Below are 17,538 nucleotides of genomic sequence, written 5' to 3' on the forward strand. Positions count from 1 at the left end.
AGCCAGGAGGGAAGACTGGAGCTCTGAAGCTTCCCTTTCAAAGGCAGACACCAAACTGAAGGGTGTGCCACAGCCCTGCAGGCATGGCACCGCTCTGCATTCCAATGCTTTTCCTATTAATACTTATCTCCCTTTTGAAGCTTTTACATTTCCAATCCAAAATTTCCAAATGGACGCACTGAGGTCAGGCACTTACATCCCTATTTATGACGCCTGTTAGACGCAGCTGGCCATCCACAGAAGCAGACCAACAGCAAGACCGGTTTAATCAAGAACCACAAGCGTTTCCAAAAAAGAAAACAACAAACCTGAGTAGGGTGAAGAGCCACGTTTGCAACAGTTACACTGGGGTTGTGAGAGTGCAGAACCCCCTGAACTGACCTCAGTACTATTCCAAAGTTGCCCGTGGACTGAATCAAGACATGCTAGAAAGATGGAAACCTGCCCCGTGCATGGCAGGGTGTTAAAAGCTTGAAAGCAGATGGGGCGAGTGTAATGTCTCCACTGCAAGTCACGGATCTTCATCCACAGTTTCACTGAAGAACACACGCGAGAAGCAGCCGTCATCTGATGTACTTACCCAGCGGATAACGTGCAAACACAAGGCAGCCCGCATAAATGAGCTGGCAACAATTTAAGGTGAAGGAGAGACTATTCCCTGTGACAAAAACCTCCACGTTTTGCCTACAGGCACAGCAGTCACCGCACCCATCATATGCAGTTCACAATTTTAGATACCAATCATCAACAACTGACTTTTTAGACTGTCCTAAGCAAGATGATAGTTAAAAAGAGGGAGAAACTGGCTTTGTCGTTGTGTCCGTGACAGCACTTGCTCAAAGAAGCAAGGATAAAAGGAAGGCCAGACCTCTCCACGTTTGACTCGGGTACACCAAAGCAGTGTGTGTGCCTTCTTGTGCCTACACTCGGGTCACCTGTATCCTTTTCCTCATGCTAATGCCTGGGATCGTAGCCCTTACTGTCCCTTAGTACCGAGTAACTGATACTCTCAGCTTAACTGCAAGCCATGGATTAGCTCCCACTGACCTTTCACTCAGGTCTGACTCAAACTGTGAATTGAGATCTAGTGTCCAGTCTGTTCAGCACCAGGATTTATTTAACTGACTGCAGTTCACATTGCTTGAATATACTATTTGGTTTGTGCCCCCTTCTGACACTGAATCTGCAGCTGTATCTGTAAAATTATATGCACACGAGGCATTTTCATCTATTATATGTATATAGTAGATACAGAATTTATCCTTCATCGACACTCTAAATAATTTCCTTCTAAAGCAAGAGATGTGTTAGCACACACTGATTCTAAAATCACTATGCAAATGGAGAGAGAGGCCACAGATTGACAGAACAGTAAAAGTCACGAGGTATGTACCTGCTTTGCTGCTGAAGATGAGATTTCTTTTTTTTCCAGAAGGTTCAGGAGGTCAGCCAGGCGGGAAGAACTGACTGGGCTAGGGAAGAAGGGGGCAGACGTTACCTTGGAGAATAAGATGGAGCGATGTGTCTAGGCTGGTGCTTGCCTAAAGATCAGAGAGTTTAGCATGACAAGCTAGCTGTTTTGCCTCGTGATACACTATATTCAACTTTGGTACTGACTATGCCTTGCCACTGTCACGTTCCAAAGAAGGAAGACTGATTAGTCCTCTCAACTCCATGGCCCTCTTCCCTGCCAGGTACTGTGTTGCCTTGGTTCAGTATGCCCGCGCCACGGCCCACACGGTACTGCCCAGCGTGACAGCCTTCACAGGTAGTAACTAAAGCAGACGTGAGCGATGAGTGACACACTACCATTCACAGTACATGAGAAAAGGGTCCCTTTTGTCTCACCACTGTAGCAATCAAGAAGCCTGACCTTTCCTTCACTGTGAGGGAATGCTGTTTCAAATAACTGAGCATGTCCTGCAGAATCCAGCCGATCACTTTCTTTGGCTTCATCTGGGTCTGTTTTACCACATTTTCAAAGAATTCTGTTAATCCGTCTTCATTCTGTTAATGAAAAGTTAAATGCATCAGAAGGACACCAGAGTGCAAGCATGTTTGATTACGAAATTACATCTGGAGTAAAAATACTCAGTCCTAAAGTAAACTTGGTTTTGTGAAGCCACTGTGAAGTCACAAAACTCCGGGGTGATTTTATTAACATAACAGCGAACAGACACCGTTGTGCCTGGACGAGGTACACAGAGCTTACCTGCCAGCCTGCCGGTTCCAATGGAAGTTCTGATAAAGGAGTGATCTTTTTTTTTTTTTTCCTTAACTCCTCCCTAAAATTAGCATCTGGGGAAAAGCTTTCTCATCTCCTCATCTGTTTTAAATATGTATAATGCTAGGAAATACAATGCTGCCATCGAAGACGCTGTCATGCAGCCTTTTACCAAGAAGAGGTTTTTCTGGAAACTGTCTACAGCTACTTCACTCTTGGTCTTGCAATCACTTCTGTTTATTTTGGATTGAAGCAGCAAGTTTAGCTTGCGTTCGCCCTTCAATAATGTGGAAAGGTCACACTGGAAGAAGCAAGGGTTCACTTTTCTCATGTTTTTCAGAGAAGCTCTGTAAGCTTTTCCGCAGTACCCTAAATGCTCAGAAGGTCTGACAGTAGGGGATTCAATTTATTGCCCAGGTGAAATCCGAGATTGTTTTTAGGAGAACAGACACCGCGCAGGCTGTTGAACGCTGTGCTGTTTGTCATCGAGGCACTGATGGATCTTTAACTGCAGCACAGAACTCATTAGGCCTACCGAAGGCTGAAGAGATATTAAGTGGCAGCTCCCACCTTTTGAAGGAGGAATCCAAATCCAGCGTGCCACTGGACTTGCGCAGCGTGTGGCATAAATGCACAGGAAGGCAAGCCAGCTCTCAGTAGTTGTCAGAGGTAGACAGCCAAGATTCTAAGTACACTGTCATCACAGCAAAAACATTTTCCAAGCACATACTGACTGCAGCCAGATCTCCAAGCAGTTCCCAGCAAAGAGAATGCAGGTACACACTAAACTAAAGCCTGACTTTTCCACTCAAACACACCCCGTCAGACAGACTCATTTGCCCTTGTTTTTAAAGGCAATTTATCATCACAGCAATACAGAATTTTCTAAGTACACTGTCATCACAGCAAAAACATTTTCCAAGCACATACTGACTGCAGCCAGATCTCCAAGCAGTTCCCAGCAAAGAGAATGCAGGTACACACTAAACTAAAGCCTGACTTTTCCACTCAAACACACCCCGTCAGACAGACTCATTTGCCCTTGTTTTTAAAGGCAATTTATCATCACAGCAATACAGAATTTCAGCCTTTTCTCCTCAAAACTTTCACAGTACAAACTTCCGACAGCTCTAGATACGACATTTTTCATTGGTAATGATGTATGGCTTTTGAGCAGACTGCAGACTACTGCTCCCTGTTCTGTGAAACAGAACAAAATGCACTTAGATTAATGGCTGATGTGCTGTGAAACCGGTGTGACAGAAATCAGACCCGTCTCCTTTACCTTGAGACCATGGGAAAAGAAACCAAGTTCTCAGCCTAGGAAAGCCGCAGAAGTCCGCTGGGAACCACAGTAGGTCTCCTAACCCCCCCGTTTATCTATCTAATGTGGACAGGCCTAATTCCCTTCTTGCCCAGTGTTCTTACAAATTTAGCTAGCAGTTATTTTGTAATCAAATCATGTAAAATCTAAGGCTAAACAGACTACGAGGAACAACTTAGGCTTAAAAAAAACCCACAACAGTAAGGGAATGATGTGATTACCCAAGTACGGTAAGCTTGACTAAAAACTGTGCGTGTGTTAAGTGGAATTACTAAACCGATGCATTCCTGAATGCTGTACTCTTTCTAATTCACCTCAGAATTCATTAGCACAAACAAACACTGATTATTGAAACAGCAGGTTCCGTTCCACAAAAACACCGGTGCGATGTGGGCAGGAAAAAGGGAGCAGGTATAAATGCCGGTCTCCTTACGCACGCTGCAGAAGCTTTTACAAACGCTCCAGGCACAGCCAGTCTAGCTACAGCATCACACACAGGAAAACAACGTCTGCGGATGGCACATGCCTGAACGCAGGCTACAAACCCAGATGGCACACCCAGCACTTCCACCCTGCACCGGCTAGAGCGCGCGTCTCTGTTCAGATTTCCAGATACCAGCAACTTGGCTGGAGCTGCAGCTCCGACCCTGCTACCAGACCCTTGGAAATCAAGGGCAAACATACCCAGCCTTCCCATTTTAATCAGGTGATTTCCAGGCAGCAAGAGCAGAGGAGCCCAGGAATCCTCAGGGAGACTTACGCGTTACCAGGTACCGAACCCCACTCGTGCTCATGAAACCAGACCTGTTCCCCCTGATTCCCTTGCATTTCATCTTAGGTTTTTTAAGTGACTGTCATGTTCTGTAGCCAAAGAGTAGGGAAACCCAGCAAATGCCAGACTGAAACGAACATGGCAGAATGTCACAACATCAAAACGACTGACAGAAATGAAACATTTTCCTTATTTTCTGCATTCTTATAGAAACGTAGGCACACCCTGATCAGCTTCAGTTCCAGGCACTGTATTACCTGGGCTTTGATCTGACCTACATTTTGGTCAACATTACTCACGCCAAATTCATTCAACTACCAACACACACGCACTTGTCCCTTGTGACAGGTCTGAGCTGAAAACCACCACACGCTCTAATGTGCCGGTTGCCAGGAACGCTGACTGACCGCTCTCACTTAACTCTGACTAACATACCTTAATCTTCATAGCAGGAAACCGAGAAATCTGGAATTGCAGCACTGTGTTTGGGATCCAGGCCCACTCGGTGCTCCCACTGCACACCAAACATGCTGGAAGTTACTTATTAGTCTGACTGGCATGGAATCTGACATACCAGTATTTCAACCGGATGCAAATTTCTTTCTTAAGAACAGGGTTTAAAATGATCATTTCACAGTACTGAGATGTCAAATAAATGGTGGAGTAATTCCAGACGCTTTTGAAGCAAGTTTAAAACAACACGTTATTTTCCACAATGCCATGGGTACAATCTTTAGGGACATCGGGTCCGCAACGCAAACTTACACTTTTAGAGACCAATGATGTTTCCCAAAGAACCGAAGCAGGAAAGTACACCAATGTTAACAAATGAAATGTAATTTTCTGCTTTCTTATTCCCATTTTCACTATCACAGTTCCCACAATAACCAACTGTGAGCTAACAACTGTGCCAAAAAGTCCAAAATTGTCAGGGGAAAAAACCCCCCGAAAATCTAGCCAATTAAAAACCACAAGCAGAGCAGTCAAAGAAGTCCAATCTTTTCCCGACAGCTTCTTATGAAATGATTTAAGTTCGAAAAATCAAGTCATCTGCACACCAACTTGTATGAGAACAGTCTGTCGTAAACAAAACAGTCAAACCTGACTTCCCACTTTTGACTGCTCGAAGGATTCACCAGTGTAATTGTTCCACCAGAGCGATGAGCCAAAGCCCATGGGGAACTCCCACTTTTATCTGAGTAAGCAGGGGAACAGTAAATGTACAGGAAGGCTTGGAATTCAGATGAGAAAGGACGTGATCAGACTGTTATTTTCTAATGCTGTACTGTGACAACTGATCTATTTTTTAGTTGGACATCCCCGGACTTCAGCACGCTTTTTGAAAACACACGTCACATTAATGTCTGCGCTGATATGTCTTGGTTTCCTGACTCAACAGGAAGCAAGACAAAAGTATTATAATACCATAACTGGCAAAGTTGTCAGAGATCCTTCTTGACTGAAGTATTTGCCAGCCTACCAGGTCAAACAGCAAAGCAGAAATTGCCTGCAGAACGTGAGTACACAAATACCATGGAGTCTCCACGGCTCAAAGAACTGCACCTTTAGGAATAAGAAGGGTTCTGCATGAAGAAAATCTGAAACTTCGTTTATTTTTGCAACTTATCGAAAACTCTCAAAAACATAGCAGTTTGCACTTAAGAAATTTCAGATAGAGAGATGATGTTAACAGGCAATGCTCTCCTCCCATTTCAGCACATCTTGTAACTAGGCAAAGCAGGAGTCTCAGATTCTCAGTACTGCAGCACATACAGGTAGCTGCTGTATCGGAGAAGAAAGCTCAGGAAGTAAGCTTGGAAATGGACTTGCATGCTGAAGTTTGGTATTGTTTTATTGTAACTGTGGCGCATAATGTTTTCTCTAACAAGTTGGCACAGAATAGAGATTTTGCATTTTAGAGTCATCCCTCTACCGCTGCCATTTATTTAATGAGCACTCCTGGGCGCTCTAACCTGAACGAATGCTCGTTAGATTTGTGCATCTGGCCCTATCAGCAATCTTCTGTAAGCTCTGATGTAAGCCTAACACAGCAATGGCCATACCGTTTTCAGATGAATTAAGGTTAACTAGTCTCCCAGTGAACAGGCAAGCAACTTTTATGGAGAGTGTACACGCTGACATTCTAATGCACAATAAAAGAAGACCTGCAATGAAGAACGCCTTCACTTCATGCATTCAAATGGATGCATTATCTTATTACAAACCAAATCCCAAATTTCAGCTTGGAGCTCATTAATTGTCTTACACGTTGCAAAAAGGAAAAAAAAGTTAAATGGGAAAACGCAAAGGCGATAGTGTGTTTCGGAGAACAGCTGGAAAGAAAGGGCAGTTGATGAGGCAGATACATAGGGCTGCTGCCAGGGAGGACAGAAACCAGGCGGCAGAAGCCATCAACACCAGCAGAACTGAAAGGCACAAGAAGTGGGTTGGTGCCAAGTGAAAGGAGTGGGTGCTCTGGGTCTGGCTGGGATGGTGTTTCTTTTCTTGAGAGCAGACCGAGGGGGGCTGTCTTCTGGGTCTGTGACTACGGCGGTGCTGACAACACATGGGTGTGTCGGCTACTGCTGAGCAGTACTTGCACAGTGTCAAGGCTTCCTCTTTTTCCCATTCTGCCCCCCACGGTAGGCCGAGGGTGGGCATGAAGCTGGGCCGGGACGCTAACCCAAATGAACGAAGGGGATATTCTGTGCCATGTAACACCATCCTCGACAAGAAAAGCTGAGAGAAGGGTTTTTTTTGGGGAGGCAGTCATTGGCTGGACGCTAGCTGCACATCAGTCTACTTGTGGGAGGTGGTGAGTGATTGCATTTGCATCACTTTTGGGTTTTTGCCTTCCTCCTTCCTTAACTGATTCAAGTGTCTTTATCTCAAACCAAGAGTTCTAGTGGTTTTGCTCTTCCTACGTTCTCCCTGCCCTGTCCCCAGTGGGGGGAATGAGGGAGCAGCTGTGGTACTTAGCTGGCAGGGGTCAACCCCCCACAGAGGGGAGAAGAATGAAAATAGAAAGAAGAGTTCAGGACCTATCTGGCCTTCTGAGCTCTGTTTATTTTACTGTAAAAAAAAATGCATGCATGGACAGGAATGCTGGCTGCGAAATCACATTTTCCAGCTTATAGGATGAAACACAAAGGTAAGACACTCCTGACACCTCTTGATGCTATCGCTGCAGCCTCCTGACTTTGATGAGGCTTATGACTCGCCTGCCCACCAGACAGCAAAAGATCTGCCACTCCCTGAAATGGCACACCACCACAAAAGCAGTTTTCCTAACAGCTTTCCTCAGAAGAACGAACCTTTTTTTCCTGTAGAACCAGCTTCTGTACAAGTGTATTAAATTACACAAAGGAAGGATATTAGGTAGTTAAGTTAGGTGCACTGCTCTCCTTCCATTTATAGTCAAAGGAAAGGAACTCCTCCAGAGGACAATTCAGAGTACTTACCGTTCCGCTCTGAATCTTATCTGAAGTCCTTTTCCTTCTGTCCCCACTAATCACAGCGGTAACCAAAGCAGGCCACTGTCCTAGCTTAACTGGCTACCTGAAGTGTCTGATCCTGGAGGGGTATAGTAACCCCCCCACAGTGTTATCACTAGCAAATAGAGATGACACAGCTTGCATTTAAGCAGCTCAAAGTCCTTTAGAACAGTTTTGGAAGTTGAGATTTTGCTGTCACTTCCTTATTTATAACCATATTTGCCACATCCTTTTCTTTCTCATCCCCTCTTGTGAATCTATCACTGGTAAATGGCATCATGAAGTCAAAGGTGATGCTGTAGAGCTGTTTTGTGTATTTACCTAAGTCTGTCTTTTTTTCAAAATAACGTGGAAGCCAGATCAACCAGGGCACGTGAAGCTGAAAGATTTAAAATTTGGGGCTTGCTTCTGCAGTCAGGAAAACACGTCTGTTAATTTGTTAGCTACTGACAATGCACCCAGCCTTGTACCAGACCTAAAGACAAGAAGAGGAGGCACTTGCAAGGCAGGATTTGTCAGTTGCAGCTGGGCACAGGCACATCCACGTGCAGGCAGACAAGATCAATATTAAATAATAGGTATTTGACTGCACCTTGCATGAGAAATGCTTCTTGTGGGCACACTGCGTATGGTTCCTGTTTCCCACCCTTCCGTGTATATGGCTTCAAGGTACAAAGTGTGCATCAGACATATTTCCAACTGAAAACCATCCATGAGAACTGACAGCTAGTTAACATGACATTTGTAAATCTTTTCAAAACCTGCGCAACTTTGAAGTTTCGAGGCTTATTTTAGCACTTGATCAACAGACCTACCAATAAGGTGAAGCTGTGTTCAGGAAGAATCCCATAACGTTCAACCAGCCTTGCTCTCTTCACACTGGGGAGGTCAGGAAGTCTCTCATGAATCCAATCAACATTCACCACTTGCTGATGGTTCATATTAGCTGGCAAAGATTTAGCATCGTACAGAATCAATGGAGGAAGGTTTGGCTCTGGCATGAACCTAGTGAAAATGATTCTTTTCAGTCAGAAGCTAAGCAACATGGAATAAGATTTGTATAGCAGGCTTATGCTTACCTGGAAGTTGTACGACTATTTCAACCAAACAAAATATTAAAAATTCATGACTTGGTATATCACTGTTAAGTAATAAAAGATCCACCCTCGAACTGCTGTAAAGCCCCTATTTTCTTTTTTGGAGTATTTGCCACAGATTGTCAAAGAGTCGATGACAGAAAAGGGGTAATTAAAACACTTCTGCACCCAAATAATAATAAAAAAATAACAACAATAACAGTAGATATGGCAACAACCCATTCCTTTTGGCATCAAGCACGAATTGTGGATCTGGACAAAACGGGAGTGGACTGGCAGGGAAAACCCCGGAAGGACAGCCAACTACCAGGATTGACCTGGGCGGGCTGCAACCTTTTCCAGGCTAACTTCAAACATCTTGATGAAATCTCACACTGTGCAAAGTTACTGTGCTCAGCAGGCTGCCATCACAGAACAAAAGGCTCCCTGAAAGAGAAGGGCCAATTCAAAACGCTCAAATAAGAAACCTCACTCATAGGTGATCAAATGAGGGGTTCCAAAGTACCAGAATAAAGGTCATTGGGCACCCTCTACATTTACTGTACTAATTTCGATTTCAAATCTGCCTAAACATAGATATTAAGTTTAATGTATGATGTGCAGCAGTAAGTTACAGAAAATCTGAAAACCAAAATCCGAAAATCAGTTTAATACTGATCATAATCTTAGTACTAGTAATCATCTTTCTGTCTTTGTGTGAAATATCTTAGGCTCACCAGTTCTTGTCCAGGTTTTCATGACTTTTCTTTCGCATTTGTTCGAATTAGTCTTGTTAAATAAGCCTCATGCCAGACCCTACCATAATAGGGAATTCGTAAAATGATCACTGCCTTTTCTGCTGCAATTCTACAATCAATAATTCAAAAAGCAGATTTAAAGTTTGTAGGGTGTTTTCAAAATCCTTACTCTGCTCTAGTAAGATCAGTGGTAGAATATATGTAGCAGAGAGGCAGGGCCTGCCATCTGAAAATCGTTTCCCTCAATATTTACGTAAAGCAGGAGCAATGCTTAACTCGGAATACTCTTACATTTTACGTCAGGCATTCTTAAGAATATGCTTGTACTGGCCACAAAGTAAACCTTCAACGTATCCACTTTGAGCAAGGGTACTCTAGCTTAGATTTTGGGAAAGGTCTGTGGGTTTTAGCAGAGATGAGACACAGTTCTTGATGTGAACTACTCAGACCAGCACTGATTTTCGTAGGTCTCTTCCCCTTACAGTGGAAGGTAAACTTCCAATAATAATTACTATACTGACTAACTTTGCATGCTCATTACACTAACTACATTTAAGAAATGAAATTAAGTTCTCAGTTCTTGAAATGTTAACTTTATTAAAAAATGAATACCGATAATCCTGTTTTCCTTCTTTGTCCCTCATTGGTACAGTGCACCTAAAATAAAAACAGTACAAGTAAGATGTGAGAAGAGGTTCACCACAGAATTAGTTTTATGGCAAAACCACCAAACAAAACCTTTGCCTCATGAAGAGCAGGAGAGCTTCTTAAAGCCACTTCAAAGAGAGTGTGTGTGTGTATGTGTGTGTATAAGAGGGCAGTCATTTTCACACAGACACTGCTTTGATGTAACACACAATCTGTCGTGAAAAAGCCTCAACTTTAAGAATAAATTACTACCTGTGAGGAGTCTGTGCTTGTGAACATCACCTTTAGAAGACAGAAGCTGAGCAATGCCACGTTACCTCTCCTGATCATGTCACTAGGTATCTGTGGCACTCTCAAGCTGCTACTCCTCATGTTCCTCCAAAATAAAAACTTACCCAAGCTTGGAATCAAAGGCTCTTGTTTCATTCAGAATTGTTCCTCCATTTTCCAGTTCTTCAATTTGCCTCTGTATTTCATAGTCTGACAGAAACAAAAGAAAAAAGCGTAAGCTTGTTGCACTGCATTATTAGCTTTTGTACACTCTGCTATTTCATTTTTTCACTGCTATGCAATAATGGAATAGATTGTTGTTTTAACCTTAATGAAACCAACAGCAGTAATTCCAGGCAGAATTATCAGTCACTGTCTCCCTCTCCAGCACTGTTTCTTTCTTTGCGTGTTTTCCTCATCTTCTTTCATTCCCTTTAAAGAGAAAACATTTTCTCCCAGGCACTGCAGCCAAGCCATACATTCCTAGTGACCTTCCAATCACCCAGTTGAGTTTTCTTTCAGAGATGTAATAATCCTCCTTTCTTGCTCATGCCCAAGCTGCATCTGAGCTTCATACACACCGCCCACCGTACTCAGTGGAAAGCAATCATCCCCACTGGAGGACAGAGAGCAACTGCTAACATATTTCAGTACTAAACATGCTATGCACTGAATCATCTGCTTTAATCTTCCTGCAGGCAGAGGGTCACCTCTAACACAGCTGCTATCCCCACAGTACCCCATACTAAGATTTACTCTGTCAGGGAGCAGGAAGAAAACCCAGGAGCCGAGGGTGACACAGCACAGGCAGTGCCCTCGCTGCCTGGACAGTCCCATCGGTCTGAACAGCACGGGCTGAGGCATGTGCTACTAACAGGGTCTGCTGGCAGTCCCAGTCAAGGTGAGGGGATGAGCTGGGTCCAGGGTCCATCCCGGGAGTTCAGTCAGAAGCAGCAGGAGCTAAGCCAGAGACAGGAATGGGAACAAGACTACAGAACAGGTCCCAGGTCCATCAAGAGACAGGACTGAACACTGGCACACCTATGATGCAGCTCAGGCAAAGTCTGAAGGCCCTGGGCTGAGCTCAAACAGACTTCTGGATCCACAGGCAAGATGCATGGATGGGACACCCGGATGAAGCTATTCAGGGCATTTAAGGCCAACTACTGCACTCAGGAGCCTGACATATTTCATGTCAGACCACATAAAATACCTGCAATGCTCCTGTAATGAAGCAACCATCGTTTACCTACTGCTTTTGCCAGGAATCGTATGCTATTGATGTTCTTCACTTCAGTCCTCACTCCGTAAGGGTCTCCAGGGTGATGCACAGAAACATTGGCATCCACTCTCAGCTGACCCTCTGTAAAAGGAAACTTCATCAACAGAACAGTCTGCCCTGTAAACCAGACTAAAAACCTTGGCACGCATTGATAAACTGCAGAGCATTAATAGCAGACTTCCGTATGTTCAGAAAGGCGTAACAACCACCTCATCACAGCGCTTTGTTTGTGATTCCACTGCAAACCTCTGCCTCCAATCATTTCTGAGAGAACTACTGTTTTAAGAAAAAAATATTGCTCATAATTCCTCTCAGAGAAAACTGCATGGTGCAGTGCAGCGCAGCTCCTCTAAGCCATATAGAGGAAAAAGCTTCTGATTCACAGCTCCTACATAAAGGGCAGAATTAGACAAGCAATTTAAAATGGTGGATTGTGAGCTGCCATTTCTCTAAAAACAGCATAAAAATACCTTTTGGAATTACAATTTGATGAATATATACTACCCTTGCCTGGAACACAAGAACTTACAGTTACGTTGAACAGATTTACTAAGGTGTTCTTGGAAATTTACAGCTCAAGGACAAAATGCGAGTAGTGGTGGATGGTTATTTTTTTCCTCTCCTTCAAGAAACTGCAATCTCCCCCCCTCTCCAAATTTCCCTGGCTGCTAAAAACTGAAACTGAATACAAAGTTACATATAAAAGCATCCTGCACTTTAAGTCCAAAATGGAATAATGTCCTCAGAGATCTTTAATGACTCAACCACAAGTAACTCGTAATTGTATCTTTCTAAGTTTTGTCCCTCTAAAGACATCCCTTCTGAGAAGAAAAGGCTTGCAGCAGTTATTCAGCTGGTGGGAATAAACAAACAGGAGGGGTTGTATTAAAAAGAAACACACATTTTTCCCATAGCGCACGGTGAACATTTGTAGCCTTCCTCTTTCGGTTTTGTGGGGTTTTTTGGTTTGAGGTTTGTTTGTTTTGTTTTCATTTCAAATACAGATAAAAGGAAACAAAGACTTAGTGTTTAAATACGGCAGCGTTATTAATGAGAGCACAAAACAGCTCAGAGTTAAACCTGTGAAGACAGCTTCAACATCCATTTAGGTCAATAGATGTAAATTGACTAGAGCGGCCTCAGTACACTCTGTAAAAGGGCACTGGATGATAGTGCACCGATTTCCTCCCCCTTCATAGAGTCTTGCCAGACATGCAAATGAAGGACGAAGGTGCTGGAATGACCCAACATCTCTTTCAAGAGAAGTGTTTTGCATGTGCTCCCTTCTCTGGGGTGAAATGAGTACTTGTTCCAAAAGAGGAATAGTCTGGTCCTGCCCTTGCTTCATTTTGAGATATGACCTGCTTCTACTTGGATGTAGGTGTCAATGTGACAAGACAATGAAGTTAATCAGGCGTAAGTGAAAGGAGAGCCAGGCCCCAAATGTTCTTAAAAAAGCTTTTTTCCTATAAGCCTACTTAAAGCCCGGCTTCTTTTCCTTTCCCATTGCAATGAAATCATCTTTCAATCTGTTTGTTGTTAATGAAGTAACACCTGATAAAACTGGGCACTTGTCTTCACTGAACACACAAGTAGAATGAGGGTAAAATATGAGAACTGAAAGCCCTTCTTTAAAAGCAAGTAATAATGATGAGGGAAAACCACATCAGAAAGCCCTTAAAAACACCACCCATATAGTTTTAAAGCCATCTATACTTGAGGGAAAATACTCCCAGCGCTGGAATTCTCACTGCAGTAAGTCAGAAATCTCACTGCAATAAAAGCTATCACAGTGCAATTCCAATGGCAAACTTCGGGCTGAGTTCAGTAGTGATAAATGTGGTATATGTGTACGTCCACAAAGGCCTTTGAAGAAGCATGCAAACTGGCTGCTTAATATTAACAACTGTTCCCTGTTTGACATGGTTAACACTTGCGTGAGAAAAGGCTCACAGACATGTATAATGTCTGGCAATTATTATTTCCCCTTACATTAAATCAGATTTTCATCACTAGCCAACATTATTGGATCCCATTTACTGGGTGATACATGCACCACTCTGACTCAGTTCTCTGGGAGATGCATCCACTTATACTGTGGCCTGAATTCGCTGCCAGAACAGTGAGGCCAACTGCCACAGGCAAAAATATAGCTTACATTGTGAACACTAATAGGCAGCTGATAATTGGGCGTACGTGTGGAGGGGATGAATGCCCAAAACTGTACTTTTAAAGTCTCAAGCAGAAGCCTGCTATTTGCTAGCTGTAACCATGGGCTGGTTGTCAATTTTTAGAACGTTAGGACCGAGCAAATATGGCGTGACCTGAATCCTCCAGTTAATAGAGACAGAATCACCAGTTAGGGGGCTGATCACATGCTGTGCTTCTGCACATCACCTTTTGTGAAAATTGGGGCCCTAAGCTCTTCTTAAATAAGAGCTGGTGCCAAAAGCTGGTTCCCAAAAGAGGAAGCGATGTCAGAAAGACAGCAGTGAACTCGGCTAGAGATCCGGGAGGTAGGGGAAGATCCCCAAGACCAGAGATGCATGGAAATGAATGCCAGGGGATGCCTAAGGACCTTGGCCTCTAACTCCTGAGACTGGGATCTGCAAGCCTGCTGCACAGCATGAACCAGCACAATTCTCTGACCCACCTCCCAGACCAGCAGTGATCTCCCTGGTGGGAAGAGAAGTTGATACCTAGTGAACATAATGCTGGAGGGGAGGAGGGACAGAGTGAGTGTGTGAGATGATCAAGCAAAAGCCACAATCTCATGGGGTCTTCAATTAACCCCTGCCCCGTATCTGTTAGGCACTCACATTTACTCCACCTTAGCCATGACACCAGCACAAGTTTACTGTCTACACCCATTTTATGACTAGCTGAGACCTGACACACAATTTACAAGATGAACCATGCTCTCACTACTGTGCCCCACAACTTCCATGTTCTACAACTAAACCTTACTACAGATCTTCTGTGCTGCAGTGCTGTGGCAAGCAAGATGAGGACAGACAGGGAGAAACACCACAAGAACCCTGGGGACATTGCTTTCTGCCTAGGTTTATCCTGTAAAAGTACTGTGCGAGGCAATATAAAATCCAGCCCTGCAAAGCTCTGCAGATGAAGGCAGGCCCACAAGGACACCTGAAGCATGGCAGACATTAGGACAGGCTCTGAGGACTGGAAAAACAACAGCTAGAAAAGGCTATGCCTTATAATGACCACGGAGCAAAACAACAGAAGCTGCAAGACTCCTGCAAAGGCAGAGAATTACTGGTGACAAGGGAACATGCCCTTCCCCCTTCCCTACCTGCCATGACTGCCTGACTGCTCCCAAGTGTTTGAAGAATGAGCTGAAGCTCTCTGACCGCTGCAGCTGCTTCTTCCCCACAGCACATATCAGGCTCCATGACAACCTCCATGAGGCCGACTCCTAACAGGGAAATAGACAGGAGATTTTCAACAATAGCTTTTCATCTTGGCTTATTAGAGTGCAACTAGCTAAACATATGAAAGCGCTTGGGCTTTTTTTGAAAACAAAACAAAACAACACAACACCCCCCGCCCATGTATTATTTAGTAACTGTCACTATGGGCCTGGCTGCAGACTGCCATAAAAACTTTCCCTATTTTTTTAAAGGAACAGACAAACCGCAGACAATCCTCCACCCTTTGATGACACGCAGATCAGAAGGACACATTCTTCTTCTGTCTTTCTTTAGGAGAACTCCCATTTAAAGCCAATCTGATTTCAGATTTATTTATCTTGGACTAATTTTGGAACAGACAGAACTGGGAACAGACGTAGTCTAGTTTTTAGCTTCAGGATCCAGCCTTCAAAGAACATGAGCAGCCGCAGCCTGTAAGCTCACTGGACACGGGAGCACTATGTCCCCATTAGGCTAGGCCATCCAGGCTGCTGCCCATGTTGTGTGCTGATGTGGTTCATTCCGTTTTGCAATTTCCGAGTTGAAAGAGAAAATTCTACGTTTTTTCAAAGCTAATAATTAAAAGGAATGTCTGACTCATGCACTGACAAATTTCAGCAGCTGCTCCTCCTATACACAAACTTGATTCACTAGATCTGTGCTATTTTACTTTTCTTAACAACGCATACAGGGGCAAGAGCTTGAATAGCCGAGTGGCGGTATGCGACTGACACGCAGTTTTGAGTGAACTGGAGCCAACACATTTCTAACTTGCTATTGCCAGTTGCCATCAACCAGCAGCAATTGGAAAGGTTCACTGGCCATTAAAAAATTCAAGTATTCCCCTGCTTCAAGTGTAATGGTCATTTTGATGAGGTTTTATTTTCAAGGAGAAGAGACATCAGGTTGCTTCTATTTTTCCCCTTCCTTGTCACCCATTTACCTTTAAAGACTCACAAAAGGAGGAGAAAAGTACGAAAATAATCCAAACCTACCAGCCCTATTCAAGTCAACAAGAGTCTGGCTCCTTGTGTCATCATGGAGACTCTTTCCACTGTCTTGCTCCAACTGAATTTGTTTAATCCTCACAGTTTTGGTCACCATCTGGCTCATTTTGTTGTCTATGCAGAGACTGTATGACAGACTTCCATTCACCGCAATAGGAACTCTTTGCTGAGTGATTTGATAGCCAGCCTGTCAACAAAATTAGCTTTATACTCAAATAAAACATTCACTTTTCAGAAAGCAGCAGCATGGCCAAGTGCAAATACCATAGACTAAGAACAAAGCTGAAATTGCCACATCTTCCACAGTGACCTACGTAAGAGGACAGAACACGTGCACATGTAAATTCAGAAGTTATTTTGCTTAGCTGGAAAGGAAGCAAGCTAAAAGATGGCTCTAGAATTCGACATAACAATGAGAAGCTGGAGATCTGGAAAAAACAAGAGCACTCCTCAACAGAGGCAAATATAGGATACCATACTAATGCAGGAATGATCAATAATCAACTGTACAACCGCTTGCCAAGGATGACATAAATTTCACTGAGACTGCCTCGGGGCAGGAAATGGACCAGAAGAGGTTCTTCCACACCTGTGGTTCCGTGATCATGTTAAATCTTGCCTGAAGCCAGTTACCGTACCTCCATCCCCAAGTGGGGACTATCACTCATCCTCCCATCAGGCTGAATATCCCCCTCTGCCTGTTCAGAATTTCACTCATTAGAGGGAAAGACAGGGAGAAGGAAGCGGGGGGGACACAGGGAGGTGGAAATGAAGAAAACGAAAAAGCTCAATTTCATTAATGTAGCAATTTAAAAGTTAGACACTGCAACCCCACATAAGGCACACAGCTGATAAATGCCACCTCGTGCCTGGGACTCCACTCCAGGGGAAATTGCTAGATGGAGAAGGGGCTGCCAGTGACAAGGTATTGGAATAACTGCAATGATGTAAAGATACAGAAGTGAATCAATTACTCTGTTGAGTATCAATTACTCTTCCTCCTTCCTAGCCTGCTCATGCCCCCAGTAGTGAGAATCCAAATGCAAAGCCTGTCAGATTTTAATGAACTGGGAGGAGCACTGGTGTATACTGCAGGGAGGACAAGCTTACTCTAAAATGTAAAGGTGGTGGTAGTGCATTAGAATGGAGAACAATGGTCTGGCCCTGTGAACAGCTCAATTTATATATGCAATGAAGTGCATGACCTTCTAGCCATAATCACTAGAAGAAAAATAAAGTAACTGACTCCATG

The 17,538-nt window shown here is 43.8% G+C and overlaps 1 protein-coding gene across 1 annotated transcript in view; it reads right to left on the bottom strand.

Annotated features, from left to right (window-relative positions):
• GATB (glutamyl-tRNA(Gln) amidotransferase, subunit B) overlaps positions 1 to 16,930 on the bottom strand; it is a 23,854-nt gene extending 6,924 nt beyond the window's left edge. Inside the window, exons 1-9 of the mRNA XM_010157037.1 lie at positions 16,925 to 16,930; positions 16,275 to 16,473; positions 15,162 to 15,284; positions 11,816 to 11,929; positions 10,692 to 10,776; positions 10,261 to 10,305; positions 8,630 to 8,819; positions 1,874 to 2,007; positions 1,394 to 1,472 (exon numbers count right to left, since the gene is read on the bottom strand). Coding sequence (XP_010155339.1) covers positions 1,394 to 1,472; positions 1,874 to 2,007; positions 8,630 to 8,819; positions 10,261 to 10,305; positions 10,692 to 10,776; positions 11,816 to 11,929; positions 15,162 to 15,284; positions 16,275 to 16,473; positions 16,925 to 16,930 — 975 coding nt within the window. The remainder of the gene's footprint in view (positions 1 to 1,393; positions 1,473 to 1,873; positions 2,008 to 8,629; positions 8,820 to 10,260; positions 10,306 to 10,691; positions 10,777 to 11,815; positions 11,930 to 15,161; positions 15,285 to 16,274; positions 16,474 to 16,924) is intronic.
• Positions 16,931 to 17,538: the final 608 nt, after the last annotated feature.

This window comes from Eurypyga helias, unplaced genomic scaffold (genome assembly GCF_000690775.1).
Source record: "Eurypyga helias isolate BGI_N326 unplaced genomic scaffold, ASM69077v1 scaffold12868, whole genome shotgun sequence".
Taxonomy (NCBI): Eukaryota; Metazoa; Chordata; class Aves; order Eurypygiformes; family Eurypygidae; genus Eurypyga; species Eurypyga helias.